This window comes from Venturia canescens, chromosome 5, assembly GCF_019457755.1.
Source record: "Venturia canescens isolate UGA chromosome 5, ASM1945775v1, whole genome shotgun sequence".
Taxonomy (NCBI): domain Eukaryota; kingdom Metazoa; phylum Arthropoda; class Insecta; order Hymenoptera; family Ichneumonidae; genus Venturia; species Venturia canescens.
The window spans coordinates 2,201,458-2,227,568 of record NC_057425.1 but is presented as its reverse complement, the minus strand read 5'-3'; the positions used below and the strand labels follow the sequence as shown (position 1 = coordinate 2,227,568).

The window sequence follows — 26,111 nt, the reverse complement described above, 5'->3', positions numbered from 1 at the left end:
TCGAGCAGAAAATGGCAATAGTTTTTCTCAGTTTCTCTCAGTCCAATTATTGATTCAGACTTCCAGCTTTTGCCGTGCCGAAGGACTCGAGTCATTTCCTTTGAAAATGGGAGCACGAAGTAGCGAAGAAAAACATTAAAAATTATCGTACGTATCGGAGAAAAAAGCACGATCTTGCCTCCGCCCTTGCGATGATTAGACGCGGATAGTAAATGAAAAAAAGTTGGGTTGATGCGACGCGACGGGAGAAAAGCGTGAAAAAAACGCACCGTCCCGGAGTGCCTTTCGCGCTTTTTCCCCACTCATTTTAATAATATCGTCGCAGAATTTACATCGAGATGTTAATTTGTATTCAGGAGCTGGTCCACAGGGAAGGACGGTTTTTATTACACCGCGACGACGGGATTCCAAACTTTTCGAGACTTTCATTTTTACTAACCTTAAACACACGCGTATATACGTACCTCTCTGAGCTCCCTTGCATTCAAAGTAAAAGTTTTTTTCGCAACTAAAGAAGTACCGCTTCCGCGAAGCTAATACGTTTATCTATAATAGTGCGCCCAAGATGCACAAAGAGTTATTATTCCACTTTTTCTTCGCTTCACTTCGATCTCAATTCCATCCCGACAAATTCTACTTTAAATGCATCGAACACCCGGAGAGTCAGGTCGTTTGCTTTTTTTCAACATGTCCATTGTCTTTGTCCCACCATACCTTAGATCTTGGCTCTTTTGTCAACGGTCTTAGTGCGTAACGAATGTTTATCTAGAGCGAATGATCGCGTGTTGGAAAGGGGCAAGGAAAGCCTTAAAAGTTGGTGTATTTCAATCGTTATTATACGATTGATATTTATCGAACGATGTGAGGAAAAGTATAATTATATTTCAAGATTAAGGATTAAAAATGTTATTCTGGAAAATGCAATGTGCAAAGTTACTGTTTCACTTTGTTTCTCTGCGATCGTAGGATCGAGACACACTTCCAATAAGTAATAAATTTGTATTTATCGTTTCGTTTCCAAGTCGATTGGAGAAGGTAAGAAAAGTTGATACCGGATCCGTAGCTGAGGCAACAAAATATAATCGTAAACTTGAAAATCTATGGCAATATTTTTCAAAGTTGGTCTTTATTTGCGCGGTCTATGGCGGGTGCGAGCCTGGCAGTATGTCCATCGCGATAAGAAGGAGGAAAACTTTTATCAAATTGTCTTTGGGAACCACAGTGGAATAAAGTCTGGATATTTCTCTTCAGAGTTATCTTCAAAGGGAATCTTCTGCTTACCTTACGGACAGATCTTATCGAATCTTTTCACGATGGAGATTCGGCCCTGTTTATGTGTATATTTCACGAGTTTTCGGAGGGTTGAGCCGAGTGCGAACTTCCTACAGCTTCCAAAGATAAATATCCGTTATCTCAATTACTTACGCTCTTATATCATCCCGCTCCGTATACAGTGCGATGCGTATTCTCTACAGTATTTTCTCTCTAATGAAAATCCGCGGAAACAGGGCGCTTTGTGTCCTGAAAAAGGAGGCGAAAATGCGAAAGCTCGTTCCTCGATTTTTCAGTTATTCGATAGCTCGGATTATCTTCTAGAGAACATCTAAATTCTAGTAGCAGAAAAGTCGCATGCGGATGAAAGTTTATTTCAAAGGCTTCTCTCCTTTTTTTCCTTCGTGTGGAATTGGGAATCCTGAAAAATGCGTCTGTAGTTTCCCTTTATCAATCACGTCCTTTGCATAACAAAAGTACCGTGTGATCTCGACTCCTGGGTAGAAATGCTGAAATATTGAACCTCGACATGAAGCGGGTTGCGCGCGCGTGTTGGTACCCCCTTGTACTCGACAGGGCATGAAACTTGTGTTCCTTTCTTCTTTTAATATTTTTATTTCCGCTGGCTCCACTACTTTTTCTCATCTCCCAAGACTCGTCGAGGTAAACAAACTTCTTTCACGTAGTCTCGACCCGCCGTTGCCTTCTACCATCAAAAATATTCGTCTTGAAATATTCACAACTCGGTACTATTCAAAACGAGTTTCTTCGCCATCACAAAGTCGGCTGTTCATCTAAATTTTAGTGGCTTTCGATTTTTTCACTGGAGAGAGCTCCATTCGAAGACCCCACTTTGGAATGCTTCTCGGTTCTACGAAAAAGCTTCAAAACTGTTACAAAATCGAATGAAAATATTAATAGGTCAACATGGATTTTTACAATCGAATTCATGATGCTGGTAATTTGGACTTCAGCTTGAGATGCCACGTACAGATATACCCGAACAATTTCTCTACTTTTTATCTCCAGCGGTATCAACTACTTCAACTTTTTACTGTCCACGAACGTGCACTGTGAAGTTTCGCAACAGAACAAACCGTGATTGCTTTTTTGAGAGCGATTTTGTTTTTTCCGTGCTCCCTTGCAGCCTCGACCATTCCATTCCTATTCCACATTTGTTTATCGAACGGAATTCTATTTCGTGGGCAAAAAAAATTTGCGTCCAACGACGCTTTTGTTTTCTGGTCTCGCTGATGAAATTATTTTACATTAATTTTTTCTTATTTAAAAAACTTTTCGTTGACCTCCCAGAAATAAGTATTTTGGTCGATAGAAACAAACGCAATGAAACAGATAAAATCTGCTCGATTAATCATGGCTTCGCCATGTATAGAGTTTCATACCGAAACGATAGTCGTATCATATAATCGTATTGCAAATAACGTAGAATAATAGACCGAGACAAAAAATGAATAGGGACTTGAAAATATTCTGAGAGCTAGGCAGCCATGATTCGTTACGGCCATTAACGAGGCTAATAAGAGCAACATTGATCCGGAATAAGGAATAATAAACCGGAAAAAAAGCATTCGTTGATTCAACAGGCCTTCCGCTGATCCGACATGGTTTCAGTCTCGGCAGGCAACATTGAATTGAGCCAGAAAATCAAGTGACCGAATAAACCGAATTTTCCTCGAGTCAATGAATTTCATTTAATTCGCTACGATTTGTTGCTGCAATAGAAATATCCTCCAATCACCAAATTTGTGCTCACGGTGGTTGCTTGCAAATCGAATCCCCGAAATGAATTTCTGCGAGCCATATTGACATCTGGCCACGAACGGCATAAAAATGTTGCCGGTGAAAGCGCAGCAAGAGGCTGGTTTATCTTCGTGTACTCGAGTTCTCCACGATCTCGTGGCGTTTAAAGAGATGGTGGATCATCTCTGTGAAATATCGGAGGAGGCCAAATTACCACCTTCGTCTAGCTATACGCGAGTTTCGTGTGCACCCGCGACTGGAGTGTAGAACGACTGGCTCTGCGGGCGAGGTCGCCGGAGAACGAGTGACGCGTTGGGTGGCGTTACATTGCTCGCGATAAGAATCGCGCTAGTCCTCAATGACAAGATGAAAAGCGAGGGGTCCTTCTGCCAGCATTCTTTATCCGTTTATCCGCAGCTTCCGCCGTCGCAACGCTCGTCGACGGCATTTTTCGTCGAAGTAGCTAATCCTTTGTTTCCTTCAGTCTTTTCTCTCTTCGTAATTGTACAGTTTTTTAACACCGATGAGGCGATGTGATGCGCGAGCGTCGAAGAAGCGAAGAGGGCAGCAGAGTTGACGTTTAATTGGATATTTTATAACTGTTTTTACGACCTTCCCTGCGAGTGAAGTTTGTTTTTAATTTTCAACGATTTCCAGAGTCCCCCAGCTATTTATTGTTCCAACTTCAAAACGTACACTACGAAAAAAAGGCGAAGATCGATGAAGAGTTGATGGAACGTTTCGAGCTCAAGGTTTGAACAAAACGCAACGATTCAAGTGTCGCTCGTTCTTTCGCAATTTTTTTATAAACAAACTGCATGCTTACACGAGTCTGTGGAAACTGGGCCGCACGAGAGGAAAATCTATACGTGGAACTTGCTATGAGAGTTGTCCTCAAATAGCTGTAATTGGACGCGAGATACTCGAGGGGGCTTCAGAGTGTATTCATGTGGAAGCCATAATGCGATGGGTCAAATATTTATGTTCATCATATTTTTCAAATAATAAGATTTTATCCTCGGGAACTTTGACAGAGAAAGAGATGCGATTGGAAAAATAATTGGAAGAGAAATTGTGGAAGCTTTGCGCGACTTTATTATGGATGTGGCTGCAGTAAAAAAGTTGCTTGTAAATAAGTAATGACTGTTACAGTTTTCACGTGGTTGAGGAATTTATTTCCCTCAAGTACAGAATTGTGAGATGAATCAGCAAAAAAAGGGTGAAGCTTGTAAGAAAGTTGCAGGATTATTTGCTCCGATACGATGATTGATTACTTATTCGGTACGGAAAATTCGCTACAATTCCCCGAGCGATACGTGTATACAGATTCGGCAGAGACTTTCATTTTTTTCCATCGTATTTCCGAAAGAGTATCACGGAAACTTCCAGACGAGCGATTCGGTTCGAACGAGACTCGAGGATGGAGCGAGAGTGCTCAAAAGTTTTGGCACGTTGAATCCGAGTAAGTAGCTGCGACGGGGATTTGTCTGACGGGCTTAGATGCGAGGGTCCGAGCAAGACCGGGCTGCTGTGTTGGGTTTCAACGAATTTGCGGATGTCCCGAGTGGTCGATGTCGAGATTGCAGCCTCCATAGGAAGTGGCGACGATTCTCGAGAACTCGTGAACCGAAACGTCGGTTATTTTATTTGTGTCGGTGGTAGGCAGCGCCTCCATTGTAAGCAGAAGAAAAATGTCCAAAATATGCCTTCTCGTTGTTCAACGTATCAACCAACATTAACAAACTGCTTTGCACAACAAATTTACCTCAAGATACAGAAGCATTGGAATTGAACAGTTACACATCATTTGCAAAGCATCGGAGTCAAATGCCCGAAGGAATGTTCCTTCAGTTCGTACCAAAGCGTTTCCTCTCGACTGCAGTCTGGTGCAAGGCTGGACCACGTAGCGAGTCTTTGGATATATGACGAAAGGTCGTCTGCTCGGAGCCGGCGACGGTGATACAAGACAAGTGCAACCCGGCGGAAATCCGATGTGCAGGCATCTCGGAAACCGTCGTCTCTTGGCCAACTTGCAAATCCTTGTACGAGGAGGAGAGCAGTGACAGTCGCATGTGCTAGGAATGTTGGATACAGCTTGAACAAGAGACAGAGAGAAAGAAGGTGAAAGGCCAGCAGAGCGAGGAGTGCGTCGTGCGAGGGAAACAGAGTTGGCGAGTTAGAAAGGAGAGACCGGAGAGAAGCTTCAGTTTATCCATATTAATGCTTCCAATTAAGCTTTAGGCACCGGAGTTTCCTCCGTTTCGTCACACCTCCGTCCTTCCAACTTCCTTCAACTTCTCGGCTCTCCGAAACCTCCTGCTTCGCTTTTCTCGGTTCATGCACACACCCTCAATATCTACGTATCTTTACGAAGTATTCCAAAATAGTATTGTCTTCTGGGCGCCATGTATCTGCGGTTAATAAAACTCAAAGGGGCGTAACATTTATATTTCTCCGACCAATCCCATTCACGCTGCGCACCTTTTGCTGCATCATTCGCATCGTTACGGTTGAACACATGTGTGTGCTTAATATTATATGCACCGGCTCCGACTCTACATCTTTAATACGTCCACGTGGATACGACAGTAATATTAGAGCTGCTTTGAACTTGCTACCGAGTTTTTAACCTCCAGCAAGGTTTTGTACGGTGGCTGCAATTCCCCTTGGCGACTTGGCGTTCCGCGCTCCACCTGGCGGAATGGTACAAAAAGTCAATATTTCGGATGCTCAATAACAACGGTTAAAACGTGGATGCAAACGGAAGCAGTGAATCATTTTGGTCTTTTCTCCGCTCATGTTTTGAGAGATAAATATTTATATTCTGACGAATGGTGGTCATTGGTAGAAAGAATTGGAGTCATAAATGTTGGAGCATACTTAGGAAAAGTGCCTTGTCGCGTGATCCATTTCCGTCGACATTGATTTGCCATTTTTTGTGGTCACCGTGCCGTGAAATTGTACGACGAAAAGATATGCGATAAGAAGTTGGAGAGAGGGAGCTTTGAAAAGCCTCTCGGTCATATATTTATCGTGCTGGGTCTCTGTGATTTTTTGCTATTAAAAGTCAGCGATATTATGAAAGAAAAGAAAGAAGATCGAGGACAGATGAAGCTCCGGCGGTTTGTGTATGCCTCGTGAATTGGACGAAAACGGGCTCTGAATACATGTGACGAGGAACCTCGAGAAGCATTCGTCTGTGTTGCGGGCCAAGAGGCCCGCCAACTCGGAATCCAATAAAGTTTTTTTGGATTCAATCTTTCGTCTGTGGCTCACGGCACGGCGCGGGGTTGAGCAAATAAATATAAGTATACATTCGTGTTTCAGTGGATAAAAAACGCGCGTTTGTCTTGCTTCCCCGAATATAATTCGTATTGAAATTGCTCGCTGTGAATATAGGAGGGTCTAAAGAGCACGAAAAGAGGCAGCTGAAGAAAAATGTTGATAAGGGAAAAGGAGAGAAGAGAGGAAAGGAGGATTCATGGAAAAGGATAAGAGATTGAAAATGTTATATGAAAATACGATTCACCCGTGCCGCTTGAAATTCTTTTGACTGTGAGCTTCATTAACCGACATCGTTACCTTTCATTTCAACTTGGTCATCGTTTTTTCTCCTTATTTTTTTCCTACTACTTCAATTTCTGGCCGCGTAGGGCCACATGCTTTTGCTCCGGCGACCTCTAACGATGAACTCAATTTCGACGATAATTACTACTGGACTATTCTGCAACGTTTTATGCACCGTGGCCTTTATTCATTCATTACGATGGGGATCCAGGTCACAAATTTGTTTTAAAAGTACATAAATGTTGGTTTATACGATACGCTCGTTAATGAGGATTTAATATTTCATATTTGTGCAACTTGGATTTCTACACTGACTAACAATACCGATAACTTCAGCGACCGACCTTTTTTTCATTGTTTGTTGTTCCAGATAAGAACCAAGAGAACTTTTTCATCCATGTGCGGAATAATTGATGGATTTAATCTAATGGTGAGTTTGCTTTAAACTTTTATTTCCTCTTCCTCGTTATTTCCTATCCGTACAGCCATTTCAATTCAATGTAATATCGTCACTACTAATGTTATCGGTGTAGCGAGCAATTGTTGAGTATGGAATCGAATTGCGAAGCGATTATGCTGCTGCATTCGCTGGAAACTGCTGATGGTAGCTAACCCGAAACTGGAGGGCTCCTCGTCGTTTATTTTCACTTTGCTTTCTACGCCTCTTATCTTCTGATTCTTGTGTTCTCCTTCGTTATTGGCTTTCTATCCTACGCCGTTTCCGGCGTGTGTATGCGCGAGAAAACTAGTACGCGAGAAGCGTCTTCGTACCCTTCGGCTTTCCTCTTGTCCTTACAATCCTCGAATAGTTTGCCAGTCGAGTCACAGCTCGTGCACTTGTTTAAGAACGCCGTCCTTCATTATCAGCACAGTCGAGTTCTCTTTCCTAAAGCAGTGCAAGTCTGCTTGAAGTTGTTTTTTCCGGAATGCTGGCTCCCGGTATGTTTGACGCCTCGAAACTTCTCTCTATTTTCTAGGCGCTTCAAAACAAGCCTCGTACGCGAAATCATGCAATCAAGTTTCGTCTCGAAAAACGTTAATTTTTCATTGCAACGTTTCATCAGGACTTTCAAACAGCAAGTGCAGTAGCTGCGCACAGCTCCGGAGTAGAACCACAATTTAAAAGTTATTGTTACCGTTGCTTAAGCGAATGATTAATCATCGCGTTGGGAGAACATTATGAAAAGGTGGCTCTTTTTAAATTTCAACAGCACTTGTTTGACCCTCCAATATTGACTGCGGCTCCGGTTAACCCGACCATATGTTACGCGTCTGACTTGGTATACGTGTATAGTGTGTCGAAGACGGGTTCTCAATTTGGGTCTCACAGATGTCGCTACGAATTGAAATAGTGTCTGGTCTTAGCAAGTTATCGCGGTACACGGAAGGTTGGTATGTTCGTGGCGATGCGGACAGAGGACGAAATCAACTGCGGATTCTCGCCCATTGTCGCTCGAGGCCATTCGAAGTGGAGCTACAAGTTCCTTGTCCAAATGTAGGGAGCATTGCGGCAACTACATGCCTGCAAACAGAGATTACCTAAGCCTTGGCCTTTCCTGGAGATGGAGGGACAGTTGAATTTTCAAGTGCTCGCTGTATTGTTCGTCCAAAACTTACCGCCGTCCGGATGGATATTTTCATCGTTCCCATTTGCGTCGATGTTTGCCTCAGCGGTGAAGCCTTGTCCAAACAATCCTGTGCGAGGTGGGTGGTTTGCGGCAAAGAATAGAATGAAAATTTCAACGGTCCTACGACGCGTAGCCATTTCCATTCGCTTTCATCCTTACGGAAAGTGTGCTCAACTATCGCTCCGGGTGAACAAATATCTACGACTTTAAGAGTCGCAGAGCTCTGACAATCGCATAAGATGTGCAGCCACTTGAGCGAGAAGCCTTTCCACAATTCCCGTAGCAGATGCACCGCAGTTACTTTGTGAACCAAGTAGGACAAGCGTCGGTGGATAATGCGAATTTGCGCTATTGGTAGCTCAGATCTAGGAGGGTCTAAAGACGAAGAGTCGTCGAATATACATGCGTGCTTGCAGCACAAACAAGAGGTATCAATATCAGTGGGATCGAGGGCCTGTAAAGTTGTGAATGAGGTGAAGGAATTCACCCAAATCATATAACACCTCGCAATCCTGAAGAGGATCACCTCACGAGTATCGCAGTACATGTTTGGGGATTGAATTGATGCAGGATAACCTAGATGTCGATGCAAGATTATCGGACTGAGCTTTGGCTCTCTGGTATCTCTGCGGTCTTCGCTGGCTTTCTAGGCAGCTCGCCTGTTACAGGGTGATACGAGAATGTTCTGTTCTCAACGTGCTATGTTTACTGTGCCTCAAACAATCTTGGTGTTATGCCGCTCTCGGGCTCTTCCTACGGGCCAACGCATCACAATCTGCACACACGCAAATAACCAACCGGGTTAGTGTAGCTGGCGGCGGTGTTGGTACGTGAGGCGCACTTCGCGACGAGAAAGGTTCTCCCCTCGAGGATAAATAGTTTGTGGCGTTTCGTATGTTTGCACGGATGCAAACAGTTTTCATGGGCCGAAGAATCCGGTTTTGGCAAATTTAACGTTTGGTCCAGTGAACGAGGAGTTTTCTATCGACATTTTCATCGTAATGGCTCCAGGTCGTTGATCCGATCCTTAACTCGGTGCAACACGGAGCCATGCGACTTTCTGCATAATCCTGCACATCTATTGACAATGATTATCGCTAATCAACAGTAACTAGGGATTAACCGGGTGACCTGTTGCAGATCGACGAATCCCATTGATCGTATCATAAGCTCATGATCCACCAATGACGTTGGCATAACCGAAGTATCTCCATTGTCTGGTTTATCGACCAGCTATTCGGAGAAGTTGATGCAAGATCCATGAATGAAATATCCTGAGATCCGTTGTATCGGACAATCACTTGAAATTCGAAGCGTGGTTAATTAGCGGTTCGCTATGAAATTGGGCTTGTGGCTAACGAGGAATTCACTGCGTTCTATCTCGGCTCCCAGAAACCATCGACTGTTTCGATTATACTATGCCGCCGGCCATTCCCGGTTAATACTGTGGCACTGTTAATCTGCTTTTGCGGTTGTAATTCTCTCATTCGTGTCATTTTTCGACGCTCTCGATCCTCATTGCTCTGTACTTACCGGCCGGTCATCCTCCATTCCGAGGAAAGCTGTTTCGAGGAAATTTCTCTCCTCATCTGTCACGTGACCTATCCAACTCCTGAATAATCGCTGTGCCATCGTCCTCGGTATTATGCTCATCTAATAATACGTTGCGGAATAGATCAAATCAAGGTCATAACCTATAACTCTGCTCTATAGAGATCCCTTGTCTCTTTGATGTCCGACAACGTGTAATCTCTTCATTGGCACCGACTGAGAGCAAATGTGCAATTCTGTATTGAAACATTCGATAACCTCTGGCCAGCTCATTCGAGGATGTAGCAAAGTGAACCAGTCCGGCTGGCTCTCGGTCAAACTCGGTTAAATTGCTCTCTAGCTTCTGTTCATTATCTACTCTCATACATTCTGCTTGCAGGACTTTGATCCTGGCAGAAGCCCTCGAAAGCAATCGATCCCGATGAACTTTGGGGCCCGTCCAGTGCAGCACTATTCGAAGTCTTACTTTCGGGATCCATTTTCGAAAACATCTTTCACAAAAATAGTCAGGGATTTTCGTTGTTCCTTCGACGGTTATTATTCCCTCTGCTTTTTCAGCGGACTCAAAAAACAGGAAGATCGTTATTTCTCAAACTAGAACTGATTTTTTTCCTTGTTGTCGGCTTATTTGAACCAGGCAGTTAGCACGTTTTTCAACATCTCGTACGTCCGGTTGCAAACATAATACCCGTTGCTTAATGTTTCGAGGGAAGCCTACGCGAGATGTTGGATCTTCCGTTGCATTGAAGATTTATCGCGGTTTTCCTGTGCTTTCTCGATACCTCAAAATTCTCTCTCTCTCCTTCTCGCAATTTCTCTTCCTCCGTCTCTTTTACTTCGTATCTTTCGAGAAGCGAGGAACGGAATAATGGCGAGCTAGGTCAAGTGTAGAGTGAGACGCTGCAGCAAAACTCCGCGCGCACTCGTGCTCTGTATACCTCGAGCAGATGGGTTCGTATGCTAAAACATCCTCGGGCGTGTAAACCATCGAGAATCCAATGGGAGCCGGGCTTGTATACGTATTGTGCGATAACTGCTTCATGCATCGTTTGCGTAACTATGTGATTCACGGCACACTAATAACAGTTGTGTGTTACCTAATGAAGTTTCAGCACAAAATCATTACCTCTGATATAACTAATGAAGGGAAGGATAACCGCATCACAAAAACGAAAAACAACTGTGAATAAAAGAATTCAAAGAATTTTAATTCATCAATTGAAGTTTTTCATTTAATTGAACGAAGCCGTGATTTCGATTCACGTGCAATCAACTCGGAAAAACCACCGATGTCCAAAAAGTTCGGTACTCACCCCGGCCAAAGGTTTCTCATTCCTAAATATTAAATTTTCAAAAGTTTTCGTTCCGGAAGAAACCCCGTCGAGACCAACAACTGGAATGAACAAAAAAATCTAATAAGAACGGAAGGAGGCGAGGAGAAAGCCCTGCTCGTTTGGCATATAATTTCCACCTGTCTTTGAAATAGAGCCGGGCACTCAAAGGATCGTAGGAGGAGTGAAGCGTGCAATTGGGGAATAAGTTCGTGAGGAATGTTGTTCGAAATACGCTTCTGGATGTATATGAGCGTTTGAGCATATAGAGGGTCACTTACCATGGACAATATCCTTCAGGATTTGGAGGCATGGAATCCCGCAGAATACGCTTGGTTCATGGGTTTTGCTGGGCTCCGAAGTGTGTACACGTATATCGCATGCTGCATGAAAATGGGCTTGATAGCGACACGAGTTACGGGTGGTGGTAATACAAAACCTATTAACCCCAAGCCGTTATGTGACCGTATAACACCCTCGGTACACGCTACCCTTATCCCAAGCAATGTGGCCGAGAGTCCTCGAGACTGTAGATGAGGACGTCAGGTTTCCTTCGGAGGTCCTGTGCGCTTGGTTACTACGCTGCTGCTGCCATCGTATAACGGGCATCCCCCAGTTCGCTTTCTCCGCCATTTCCTATATCGAAGTTGTTCTCCTCGCTCAGCTACCCCTTTCCGTTAACACCATTTTCCGAAGCACGAAATCCTGTTACTCGATACCAACAAATTAATGGTCCCGAGTATCTCGACGAATTCAATAGTTCATCTTCACCACATTTATGTTTCTATCACGAACTGCACATAAATTCAGTTATGTCAGAATCCTCCGGACCTTGTAACGCAATACCCTCCTGCGTGTACACAGCCGTTTGTACGTGTACAAAGACCTTTTTGTGTACATACAAATGACGACAAGGACGTGCGAAATTCTGTACAAGTGCGCCCGAACCTTCCAGCTATCAACAGGTCCATTTTTTGACTTCATTTGTTCTACTTGTTCGTGTGCGATGCCTATTGTTTCGGAGCACGATTCCAAGCGATGGCACGTTCTGATGGACCCTACAAATTACCGGTATTGAAATCGAGCCTCAACCTGCTGGTTAGCTTAAATCCAGCTCCATTGTTAATTCCAGTTTCGGAAGGGAATGCTTCAGGAACGTGACAGAATTTTTCTATCACTCGGCTATTCTTTGTTCAAAGCTGTTCCTTTGTTCTGATTTCTCGATCATGTTTCTGTCCTAATTAGTCTTACCGGTGAAACGACGTTTATTGGTTCTACTAATTCTCAGTTAATGTTTTTCATTCTTATACATTCATATCGTTGGTCCATATCGAAGGATTATTCCGACGCTCCAGACACCGAGTAATAGTGCTATTTTCCAGTCGGTGCGAACTCCTGAAATGGCTAAATAGCTGCGAACTGCAACAGCGGAGCGAAGATAAACGCAGATATAAGGAGACTGATTGCATCTGGGATTAAGACCGAGGCAGAAAATTCTTCAGCCCTATGCTGAAGCATGGAAAGTGTGCTTGTGATAAACGTGCGGAGCTGGGAGAGATAAATTTTTCCCTGCCACTTTTCCACTTATCTATTTGGCAAGCTCTGCATTCCTCCTTTGTTTCCTCATTCTCTTTCTTGCTATTACTCCCTGCTGGAAAGTACCTTTTTTGCGGTCGTTCGCTGTAATCACTTTCTGGGCCTGACGCGAAATCTCCGCGAGTGGAAGCACGCTGCTCGTTAACCACTGCTTGTTGTGCCATTGAGTTTTGCATTTTCAGCCATTATGTTTGCCTCGTTACATTCTTTTTTGTTCTTGTTAATGTTTTTCATTGTTCTCTATTAATAGGCAAATGCGAGGGTGGGCGTTAAAGCCGCACGAGCCTTTCCAACTTCCAGTTTTTCCTTCGTTATTTCCATCGAGCCTGTTTTTTTTTTTTTTATCTCGACTCACTCGTAATTATTTGCGAGATATCGATGCGCTGTTCTCGAGTTCGTTTCACCAGTTCATCCAGCCCGTGCTAACCGAATATCGCGGTTGTCTCTGCAACGAATCGATGCATCCGTCGTCGTTTCGAACTGTGCATTTTCACATCGATATTGACCCTACGTCGAGAATACGAATTGGAGAAATTACCGTATTGGGACGAGCTATTTGTAACAGCATCGACAGCCGTCCGACGCAATATCGTCGTGGGAAGGCTCTCGTACAAACATCCGATGCTTCTATAATATACGTGGATACCTATCAGGCCGATCCTGGTGGTTACATGGCCACGTTGCCTCCTGTCGTACGTTAAATTATGGCTCTGCCATGTTTGTTATCACTCGATACGTTAATTCCTTCGTTTCCAAGATATATATATCCGTAGCAGTTTGTCCAGCCAATAGTAACGTAAATCTGACCTACGGGTCTCCGGAATAGCCGGCGGATCGTCTGCAGGACGATTCCCTTCTACTCGGTTTGGTCTTTAAGCTCATTCGTCGATTATTCATCCTGTCAATATGATTTTTCGATTTTTGGTAAAATGATGACCCGAACGATTGAGATTTTTCGTGAAAAAGAAACTGAGTTGAGTTCATTGATCGCGAGGCAGTCCGTCAGGAACGTCACATCGACCGAACAACCGGAAGAGCTCGATCCTCTGGAACGTGAATTGAATTATAATCAATAATTCTGAATATAAATCAAAGAGATTGTCGAACACGACACTCTCAGGAAGTCTCGCCCGTTTTCTTTATACTCTCTCTATTTCTGACCGCATACATCACCGACTGGATGCACCGTGTGTTGCACGCAAGGCGCAAACGGATGCTGCATGCATGCCTCGTCGATGCTGTAATATATTGTAGGGAGATTGGTATGAAAAGGTGGCACAAGAGTATGGATTTTACTGGATGATTGAGAATGCATCTTCCGTTTCTCTATCCTTACGAGTATAAACTCCGGCGCGGTTCTATTCCGTGCTTGAGGTCGAAGAACTCGCTGAATATGTGGGGAAACGAGTGTGAAGCGTTGAATTTCCTGCCCCCTCGCGTGTGCTCGAAAATATCTCGACACGCAGTTGTATCCACCGATACTTGAGTGCATATTCCAATTCTGTGAATGTCGAAAAATCCGATATTTCCTGTTTGCACTCGTCACGCCGGTGGAAATAATAATAATAATAATAATAGTGTCAATAATACCAACGACAAGGACATGAAACTTGTATCAATGCCAGCTCATTTTGTATTCAAATATACCGAGCAATCGATACACCTGTTTTCATACTTTAAATTTACTTTTGCGTACCTCTGCTTTCTGGCTATTCACGAATGTCTCAAGAGTATGTATGAATATTCTTTGGAGATGCAACGACTGTACATGCGACATGTCCGCGGTGTTCCATTGGCGAAAGGCCGTTAATCACAGGCTTGAACAATCGGAGCCATAAATTCGTGTCATTTCTGTTCTCGATCCGGACACTCCACCCCCATAAATCTGGATCTCGAGTAAAAAGAAGCCTCGGTCCACACAGGATTTGATGAATTCAATAATTATGCTCGTCCATCGAGATGAAAAAAATGGTCTTTCCTTTTTCCTTTATTATAAATAGATGCAATTTGCATGTGCAAATGAATTGAGTCTTTTTTCCACCGAGGCGTTTTACTAAGAGTGTGTATTGTTGTGAAAAAAATGTTGCGCATATAAACGAGAAAAAGTGTAGGAAAGTATATCGCACCCATGAAATGTGTATATCTTCCAACCGCATCGTCCAATCTTCTGATGTGTACATAAATAGAGATTCATAAAAGCGCAATTTACACGTAGAGCTCGTGCAGTCTCCACTGTAATGGTGATTCATAGGAACTCGTTAAGAGACGCGTGCTCGGTTGAGAGGCAGCAACTTTGTACCTGGAGTACGGGAGCATGGTTTTTTCCCTTTTCCTTACATTCCTATATACATCTCGCACCACTTTTCTACAAGAGCGAAATTTATGGATGCCGTAGACTCGGCTGGGTGGTACCGATTTTACGGTCAGTACATACAAATCCCGAAGGATTTCAAATCTCGAATCCACTGAAATTAGCTCATTTTTTTCTACCTTATTCCCGAGCTCGGAGCCTCATTAATCTGCACTTTACTCCTCATAAGTTATGAAACCAAAAAACCTTTCAAAGCTCCGCTCCGCCAGGCTCCGCTTTCCCTCAACATTCCTTTTCCCATCCAACTTTATTTATCATCCACGTTAAAATTATGCGTACCCGAGCAGCTAATAAAGCTACACCGAGCAAACAGTCAGCTTGGTTCATCAGTTGGGTTGGCGCAGCTGTGGCGAAATACGTCGACCCCTCATTCCGGAGCATTGAATACGATAGAAACTCCTCCAGCGACCGTCGTCCAGTCAAAATCCTGCACACGCGTCTCGTTGGGTTTCAAACTCTGCACGAGTCCTTCACAAACCGATTATTCATGAGGAATTCCGAAAAATCCTGTTCTCGCCTTCATCTACGAAAGTTTTGCCAAAATTATTGAACCCCTCGATGACTCGTTGAATAAACCAATCGTCTCCACCAGGTCCTCCAAACGAATTCGTTGAATAAATCGAAAATGCCCTCGCGACAGTGCTCATCGAAATTCAATGGCCCTCCTAGAAGCAAAAAGGTCAATCATCCTCGGAAATTTAATACAAGAGATCGAGGTATCCGGATAATAACGAAAGGACGCACGAGTGTCCAGCGAATACAAACAATTATTCTCGGCCGAGGTCCGGAGCTAAAATCCCCAACATGGGCGATCTCCAGCGGCGCTGTAAATTTCAAAGGTATATGCGAAACGATGGTAACAACAGCTCGAGCGGTGCGGAACATGACGTGTAGCTCGGGAGTATCGGTATTTGGTGGTGGTTGAAGTTCTGCAAGGCGTTCCCCGGCCTAGAACCTCGCTCATGCATATTCATTGAGACGTGGGCGTATCGCGTCCCAGGGGTGGTTTTGGTGTCGTAGGTATTAGGTATCCACTTGGATATATAGTCGGACGAGAGGTTTTCGATCCTCGATATCGATAGTATACATTCTCGAGGTAGAAGCTTGGATTTCTTCGTAGCGGAGTATATCTACGTATATATAGAAATGTGTGAAATAGAACAGAGAAGAAGCAATCGAATTTCGTAAAATGGAACGGAAGGAAGTCGAGTGGTCCTCTCTGACTTAAAGTCGTAGGTTTAGACGCATACATATACACGCGGAATATGGTAAGTCAAAAGTTTACGAGGCAAAATCGCAGTTGCAAAGTTCATGCGGATGGTGCTGGAGCACCGAGCAATTTGCTATGCAAAGTCGAGGCTTTACGAAGTAGCATTATTGGAAACAGACTAACAGAGAAGAAAATATGGCTCGACTACTTCCCTACTTTATTATTCACTTTCGAACATCAGACACCTTCGGAACATGCTTATTGTGATTCACAAGATTTTTAAGTTATCTCATGCTCGCGTTTATGCATCGAATCCGGATGTCTTGCTCGATTTGATGAGTGTCGACAGGCGACATTCGGTTCCCTCTTCGTCCATGGGACCAAAATGCATGGTAGCAACTCGGGACAATTTTTCGATAATTTCAGCATCACCACGGGCAGAAATACAAGTGCGTTCGTCAAACGATAATTGGCAAGGAGGATTAATTAAATGAGTCCCTCTGATAGCCAAAGAGAAAGAGAGAGAGAGAGAGAGGGGACAAGATGAAGCTGCAAAGTTTGCTCGTTACTTTAGCATTCATTTATTCAGAGAATAGTATCTCCGGCACACATTTATTCATACACATTTTAACGGATCCATTTGCTAGTTAACCACTTAAACTTCATCACGTAATATAACTTTTCACACAGCTTCAATCTATCGGCGTTCACATCGGTTGACTCGCGCTTAATCGTAACTGTACCCATTGGAACTTTATCAAAGCAGTCGCACAGAGCAATAAAGTTTCTTACCGGTAATCGCGACGTAACCGCAGACTAGAGTAAATACGAGGTTATCGGAGTAACGATGATGGAAAACTTCATCGTGAGAAACTCTCGACTTCTCTATGCTCGTTCTGCTCCGTACCGTCAAAAGGGCTTCGAGGAAGCGTAGGCAATTCTCGGTGCATCGTTAGCAAACATTTATATCCGCCACTGGACACTGCCATCACGATTCTCCCCTGCACATGCGTTTAGACCTCTCAGGGGTATTAAAAATTGGAGTAGTTCAATCAAATGCATTCGGTAAAATAGAGGACTTTCGCTTCATCCAGAAATCGCTCGCTATTTTTAACCTCATGATCGATTTTTCACAGTCCTCCTGGACGAACGTCTCGTCGTTTCGTAACTTATTCTTTCTTTTTGTCCGTTGAATGGTACTCGTAGAGAATCGAGAAAGCAATCGTAGCTTGGGAGCTTGTTGAAACGATTAATCAGTACCGATAATTAGTCGTTGAGGGGTCTACTTTAATTAGAATTTTCAAAAAATTGATTTTTTTATTGCATTTTTCGAAAGTATACACGTTTGAAAGTATCATACTAAAATTTTATAAAGATCTGAGCAATCCGAGTGTACTTTTGAGCGACGTGTACTTGACTGTCTGAGCACGCTAATACGCACTACGCAGTGCGCTACCGCGTACGCGTTTTTCTCAAAATTACGTTTTTAGACGGACGAATTTTGAAATTTTTAGTGGAACAATTTTTTTCTTTGCAAAAAACGATAAAAAAACGTGCTTTTTAGTAGTTTTTGGAAAAATGGCCGCCACTTTGTCATTTTTGAAAAAATAAAAAATCGTATATGCGCTATAGCCATTTACTTATTGAATCTAAAACCACTTTTTTTTCTCCGATCGTCCGTTACAGAGATTTTGTCAACAGGACACACCCATCGTTTTTTTGGACCGCCCCATTTTTCTGTACGAAAACTGAGTAAAACAAATATAAAAAAAAATGTTTGTGTATTTTAAGAATGTATTTTTTAGGCCCAACACTTTTTATATCCATATTTATAATTTATTACACCGGTCGAAAAAATTTGTGAAAATAGTCTTTTTTTTGCCCGTCTAATTAAAGTAGACCCCTTAATCGGAGAAGTTTCCTTCTCGTTCAAAAACTGCTCCACAACTTTTGGGTGTTAAAATATAAGGAATTTCAATGCAGCTCTGTTGGTTTTGGCTCCATGATACGATCAGTAAAATCGAGACAAAATAAACTGAGACCGATCTTGAAGGCTTGTTTTCTTAGGTATCGTCAAAGTTGCAGCGTTGGAGTGCGAGGGAAGTTCATTCGAGAATTTCTCGTTTACCTTCGCTATGGGGAAATGGACGCACGGATGAAAACGAAAATGTAGAATTTCGACGAGCAATTAAACTGAGAGCTGCGTGTTCGCGTTTTGGTCGGCGAAACGTAACCCGATAGCTGCGGATTAATATCATACGTATTTGCGATGTTTCGGCAAACAGCTGACAAATTTCGCTTCACAGCGGAATCATTGGGTCAACGAAATATAATGGAATATTTGCATGTCCAATAGAAAGATTCGAGTCCTCGATGAAATGGGTTTGTTTATAAACACACAGCCTTTTGGGTACCAAATGAAGTTTAAACCGTGTGTATACCAATCGTATGGAAATCGATGCTGGGGATATTCCCATCGGTGAGCTCGGGTCCCCTGCGAATGCTGAAAAAACGACTGTAATGCTTCGTAGAAGGCGATCGATATTATTCGTGCATTGCACCGCGTTAGCGACGTTTCATTATTATTTTTGAATTGCAAATCATGTGTGGGGTTTCACAGTGTTTTTGAGAATCCATTGTGAAATTGTCGTTATTACGATCCTGCTGTTGAAAACGAACGGGACTCATTAACTTTCCAACGTTCCACTCTCAATCCGAGGATGAGAATTTGTCGATCCAGATAAAGGCGAAGCTCGCCTTCACCCGATTCGCTCTTGTAACTCAGACCTCGAGACAAACCCCTACGAGGCGAAGCAAATCCATAGCCATCGTCGGTCGCTCTGATTGATGCTTCCCATTTGTGCTCACGAACAGAGGGCAACCCAATCGGAAAATGTATCTCGATAGAGCCAAGACGAAAAGCTTTTTCGAAACGGACAGAAAAAGCTGCACACTCCAAAATTTCAGCAGGACAATCAACGCTGCGTATACCAATATCAATTCCAACTCGACAGTCTCCTGCTTTCACAGGGTTCCGGAATGACCGAACTCCGACAGGGTCAACGATGATTCATGCTCTCATTGAATGTGAATTTCGTCGCTGGACATGGCCAACTCGAATCAGGGGTGCACACTCGATCGGATCTCTTCATCGCCAATTCTCGAAGGACAGATATGGAGAAAAATCGCCAAACAGGGATCCAGAGCGGGCAATAAAACAGTAGAAAACCCTTGAAGCGAATACCAAAAGCATGAGCTTTACTCATGATCAGCCAATTTATCAACTGAAGGGATCGAAAATTGGGCGATGAAAAAAAATTCGCTGTTGGCTGCAAAAGCAACACGTTTTTATTGCTGTACTTCTGAAAACGTAATTTGACGTGACTCCAATCATTTTTCTGCCTGCTCTGCAATTCGATTTTCATGGTCGATATGTCACAGCGAGGAGATTGAGCGAGAAAAAGTTGGAATTATCGGTTGAAACGAAAAGAGCTCAAAATGTCATATTAATGATGATTTTTGGGGTATTTGAATGGCCTTTGAATACTGGATTCCAGGAAGCATCGAGATTAATAAAACTCCGAAAATAGGTGATTCTTTCACACGTTTTTGAAGCGGTAAAGTCGACCGGGCATAAAAAGTGATCATTTTCGAACATTGAAAAGTTTTCACTCAACGAGCTCGAATTTAGAGGCTCGTATACACGAAATATTGCATCCAGGAACACACAACATCCGCGAATGTTTACAGTTTTCGTGAAATCTAATTTGAACGTGGGGTGAGAAAAGCAACGTAAAACATCTTTATCGGATCTGTCGCACTAGGCGCGTACTTTCTCTACTAGTGGCTGACCGTAAAGTCGCTTATCTACTGTTCCCGGACACGCTCCAACTTTTATGAGCTGCCGCAATATTGAGTGCGTACTTGAGACGTCTTTCGAACATAAATTATTTATAAGTTTGCCAAAAGTTCTTTCGTATCTTCCTTCGAAGTTGAGCCAAATGAGAAATTTGGCAATTGATTTGAAAAGATTAAAAAGGTTCGTGCAGAAACCAGTTTTTCGTATCACTCTCATGAAAAGCCAAATAAGCATTTTCTCGAAGCGTCAGAAATTCGTTTTCAAAAATTGCCGAGCAGTTGCGAGCCAACTTCTCCGATGATTCCACCGGAATTCTGATCAAAGACTCGCCCCTTCCAGTAAATACCTTAATGTCTATGCAGCACGACAAAACTCCCACGGACAGAACCTCCGCTACCGTTTTAGCTGGAACTCGAGTATATGTAAATGTACAAAAACGTCGGGACGAAGTTGTTCGAATGCGCCCTTACAAAAACGGGGCTCGTATACCTTCGACTGCGCGGTATTGTGGTCCATTATATGCTTGTTATATGGAAATATACACACATATATTGGCTGATATTCGTGAATATTTAATGTTTGCACGATTCGTGACGAGAAACTGGGACGTACGAAAACGATGCCATGAATACGAATAAATGCATGAAAACTTTTGCGACAAAAGAATTCATATACAAGATAAAGAAAAATAGCGCGGAAGGTGGAGCCGTAAATTAAGCGTAAGCATCGTTCAACAATCTCTGGATTTCGAGGCGACTTCTTCCCCTTTATTTCTCCTGGAATAAAAACTCTACTGCTGGTTGAACGTTTAAAAACAAATGGATTCTCGATATCGCACGACGTCAATCGGGACTTTTTCGCTCGGAAAAACTTGCCGATGATTGTTTCGTTGGCGTGACTCGATTGGCAGTGATGCGGCGAAATTTCGGCTCATTTTTTCTCCGAGTTTATTTGAACATTATTCCCGTTGAAAAAAAGTTTCTCACATGCGTCAATAGATTTGGTGGACGCATCTCGGGAACGTGTGTGAATTCATCGATCTTCCAGTTCGTACAAATTGAAAGGCTTTTACGTGTGTACAGCCGAGTGCGAAAATAGAACGAGGATGGAGCGCGCGCGGAGACTCGTTCGATAAATTGAAAGGCAAATCGCGAACTGGGCGTTAACGTAATCTGTCTTCATTTGTACTATTCACTTGGGTGGCATTCTCCCCAATATGTAAACCTACCTCCGGACTCCGGATTCACAGTTGTGCGAATCTCCGCATTGAGTTTACTCCCGATACATGCTGTACGATTGAAATACGAGGGCGTCGCACCACGAGCTGTCCAGGTGCAATCGAATCCGAAGAGAGACCCAAAGAGCCAGCAGAGACAGAGAGATATGAAGCCGTTCTAATGCATCATTGACGAGTCGTCACGCTTCGATCCTCCACCTTTGATCAACGCGCACCGATAACCCGGCGCGTTCGCCAAAAAAAACTACAAAAAATTTCAAGATACAATCATTTTGGTGCGTTCCTTTGCTCGTTTCTCCCAAGAAGTATTTTCTCACAAAATTGTCAAATAATTTCGGCTTATCGGAGATTTTTTGATTCTCATGTAACGAGGACATTTTGAGACTTGACAAGAATACCCGGCCCGGAAATCCGGTGAAATGCTCTTTCATCATATCCGCGCGTTTCCGATACTCGACTGATTATTTCCAGCGAGTACTAATCGTCGGATAATCTCTGCAGAGTTTAATAACATTATAATGAGACGGTAGTGAGGAGGGTGAGTATAGCGAACGCTGAGTGTTGCCTCGATTGATTTTCTATTGTGCAGGTGAGCGCGATAATGTGCATGGCACGGTCGAGACAATACCGGCGTCGATATGGAGCCGCGGGTATAATTCAGGATCTTTATAATCACTTTCGTTTTCGTTCCTGCCTACAAAAAGTGTGGCTCGCCTCGAAAAAAGTTTCATTTTCACAGTCGCAGAATAGCTAATGCCCGAAAAACTTTCTTGACGTAAAAAAGTGTTTTTTTTAGTTTCTTATGAAGGAACCCTTCGAGCTTGATCCCTGCACTAATGAGCTTTACATAAGGTCGAAAAAGGGCAAACACATTTGCGCAGCATCCGGAAGCAACGGTGTTGATGGCTTAAAAACGCACTCTCGAATACCCTTGCGAAATTAGAGCCTCGCGTCGTCCTTAGGTAAAAATCATGAGGTTAGTAGAGAAAAAGAAAGTCGTGGGCGGAGATGGAGAAAAAAGCGCGGTTGAGTGCTCAGAGAAAAATCGTTATCGTGCCGTCGCTAACGGTTATTAGCAGAAAGTAATTATCGATAATTAGACGGTTACGTAAGAACTATGGCATTATCCAGTGCTCGTCGTTTCCAAGAGCCTTCTACTTTCGTGGCTTGAGAGAGGATCGTATGAAAATTTCACTCGTACCAAAGTCCTCGTGCTCGTCCTGCCGTCCTCGCCTGTACGATATTCCCCAAGTGCAAACTGAGTTAAATGGATTAAAGTATAGCGTTGGGCCACGGTGACCCTTTAGCGAAACTCCATAAAAGATTATACGTGTTACTCGCATTTAATCGTCGACTTCTTCAAACGTCGGATGGAAAGTTTGCCAAGCAAACGTATGAAAGGAGAAGAAGAGGAAGAAAAGAAATATTCCGGCGATTGAAATTAATTGGAGAAAGTCAAACTGGGAAACATTTTACGAAGAATTTTATTTCGTATGAAATCTTTTAATCTCGTCACACGCTACGTCAGAGTGAAGAGAATCAATTAATTTGATGAATTACCGACCAATACGCTCGGGATGACTGCAGGGAATAAGTTCCTTCTGCCTTTCTGTCTTACGAAAGTTATTTTTAACACAATTTTCTAAAGCTCCCTCTTTCGACAAAGAACACTTTGTGAAGGATTAAAATCTCGACGTCGCGTATTTCTCGCTAATTTAAATGAGTTTCGAATTGAAGGAGGAAGGTCCTCCCATTCGAGTTGCTTGGTATTTTCTTCGCAATAGGAAATCTCATTGGCGCAGAGATTGGCACAGAAAGGGAAAAGTCAAGAGAGAACCACTGTCGAATTTATCTTACTTCCCAAGGAGTATTCCCTCAATTGCTCTTATTTTTATCTTTTTGTTTCTCTCTCTCTCTCTCTCTCTCTCTCTCAGCCATCCCTATTCTCACTTTCTCGTTTACATATGTATGGGCCAACAGCAAAGCCGAGCAGGATATTCATTTCCCATTCGAGTTGACTCGGTACAGAGATTAAACTCGCTACTCGACGGAACACCGAGCATTAATCTTTCGAATATAATTTTCCGGTAGCACGACTCTCCGGGTATTATAGCTCGTCCAGCAATATCCACCAACAGTGGTTATAATAACTTGCGAAAAGTTGCCGAAACGTTACGGATCCATAAACGAGACCGAATAACTTGTGATTTTCGCTTTATCAATGCCCAAACGTTCATCGTCCCAAAACTTTTAACAATTGCCAACTCCTCTATTCCTTCACCGTTAAAAAAAAATATACAATGAATTTTTAACAACTGTTTCTCGTCAATTGCACTAGTACCAAATTTCGAAATATCTATACAAACTTTTACCCATTTCCAGACCCAAGTTTCTTCCACCGCAAGAATAAATTGTGTCTAAATCGCTGTTCTATTTCATTTTTCCTATTTACAAATCGTAAGAATTATATTATCCCAGATAGATTAATGAAAAAGCGTTTGAACGTATAACGAAAACGGATATACGAGACTTGGAGGCAAACTGGGGAAAAATGAAGGGGATATTGGTTGCACATATTTGAAAATAATATCGATATATGTATAGAGTAAATAAGGGGGTCCATTATTGTGGTGAGGAAACGTGTTACAGTGTGGGGAAAGACATACTCACAATTCGTATCGGTTCGAGGTTCGGCGACAGACGTTTTCGCTCTCTTGCCGATGTATATTGGAAAACGTTCTGCGGATACGGTTCACCCTCAAACTGGTACGACAAAGTCACTCGTGAGGAGAAAAAAAGGTGCTTCTGAAAGGGAAGACACGGCACCGGCTGTTGCCGTAGTCTCTCAAATCTTTAGGGCAGCAGCGAAACGTCCAGAAGCTGCTTCAAAAAAATACACGACTTTGGTGAAACCCTCCTGACCTTTTTTTATCGGAGGGCTAAATTTCCCTGGTGCTTGTTGAGAGTTATAAGAGATTTTGGAAAAGTGCGATGGGAATGAAGAGATAGCGAAGATCCGCTAAGATCTTTACTGAAAAATTGGTAGTTTCTTTCCAAGTTCGTTTGCTGTTCCATTTCCTAATATAATTATCGCACTCCCACGTCTTCGTATTTTCTTGTCATCTTCGTGCGGCCTCTTTTCCGATTCGTGAGACTCTTCATTGGGACGCGAAGCTGAGCTTTTTCTCCAGCGCTATAAAGTTGTGCTACAAACTTATCTCCGCGCGTCACCCTTCGGGATTGGAGCAATTTATTATTTCTCAAACTGCAGGGGTCGAGGGAGAGCTTTGTCGCTGAGGAAAAGACTTTCTTCGCCAATCGAACTTCATTTCTTCTTCCTTCCTACTTCGCCGCATCCTGCTCCTGCCTCTCAAATTCTTCCTTTTCGTTCTAAACTTTTTCCGAGTGCATGAAATTCAGGGATATAAAGTTTCGCTTGGACGCTTCGGAAATACGTATGCATCGTATAAGTTTTCTACAAACGAGAAATAGATAGAGAAAGAGAGGGAAACAAGGGCCCTCTGGAAAAGGAAATACAGATTTATTTCTGTCCGAACTCCAATGCATTATTCCTCGGTACACTTGTAACTCTGGATCTGGCCACTGCTAGCTAAAGCACGGTTTATCCAGAACTGGATTTCCATTCGACTCGAAAGATCGTCGTATCAACTACGTCGACAATCCCCATTTTTAAATTGGCTCGATGGGCTCTATAAAGACAGTATTTTCCCGAGCAGGAAGCTCGGAGGAAGAGCATCGATTGTGAGCAGATTTAAACTATTTTTGTTCGAAGCTTGGGATAATACGAAGAAAATATTCGATCTGCGAGTCATGTCCGAGTCGAGAAGCTGCTTCTATATTGAATTGTATCGCATTCTCCATACACTTTGAGCAGAACTACATTTTCAATAATTCTCGCATATATGTTTTTTGTTACAGTTGAGGTGAAGTGAAAAATCACAATGATGAGGTGCCTGTGGATATGGATCGTATTCGCCGCCGTTCTGCCAGCTGCGGTCCCATGGCAGGCGGATCGCAGTAAGCCCAGTAGAGTATCTTTCACTAACACACTTAACAACTTAGAATGAAATATGGGATACGGTTCGAGAGTGAATTTAAGGAAATCTGATATTATTATCGTCACGAGGAATTAGGGTGAAAATGGAAATACGGGAGGAAATTCGTTGGCTCGCTCGGCGCGATCGTTATGACGCATTTGCTTCGTTTTCGCTTTTTTCTCGTGTCGAACATACCGAATGACGAAATTTCGTGCGGTATCAATCTCTTTGACATAAAGGCTACAAAATGGAGTTTGCTAGCGCGGCGCGGTTCGTAAAGAACGAAAGCGAGGGATGAGATAGCGATGTACAGAAGGTCTTATCGTGTACGATAAATGCGATGGTGAAAGTATCGAATACGACTCCGAGTTTCGCGGCAGACGAGGCTGAACCTTTCGAAGAAAAGCTTGGAAACTTCTTTCCTCGCTTTTGCGTCGGAGGAGAAAAGCATCGTGAGGCGAGGTCGGAGGAGAGACGACGACGTGGGAGATCCGACCCGCATGATACTTTTTCGCGAATCTCGTGTCTCACCGCCACCAGGATTTTGTTCTCAAACATTATCACATAGATATATTTTCGTGTATTTACGTGTGAACATGGATTTCGCACAAAATCCCATTACCGAAAGAACCGAACGAGCGATACGTCGCGGAATCGTGTTGTCAAGCTT

General features: G+C 43.1%; 1 protein-coding gene across 8 annotated transcripts in view; it reads left to right on the top strand.

The window, feature by feature from the left end:
* LOC122410892 (serotriflin-like) overlaps positions 1-26,111 on the top strand; it is a 63,559-nt gene that overhangs the window by 24,431 nt on the left and 13,017 nt on the right. For 4 of the 8 annotated variants that reach the window (XM_043419358.1, XM_043419355.1, XM_043419356.1 and 1 more), the window contains exons 2-3: positions 6,971-7,030; positions 25,323-25,430. In XM_043419358.1, the coding sequence (XP_043275293.1) occupies positions 25,346-25,430 (85 nt within the window). In that variant the 5' untranslated portion in view covers positions 6,971-7,030; positions 25,323-25,345. The remainder of the gene's footprint in view (positions 1-6,970; positions 7,031-25,322; positions 25,431-26,111) is intronic. The other 4 variants (XM_043419359.1, XM_043419360.1, XM_043419361.1 and 1 more) reach the window with 3 other exon arrangements.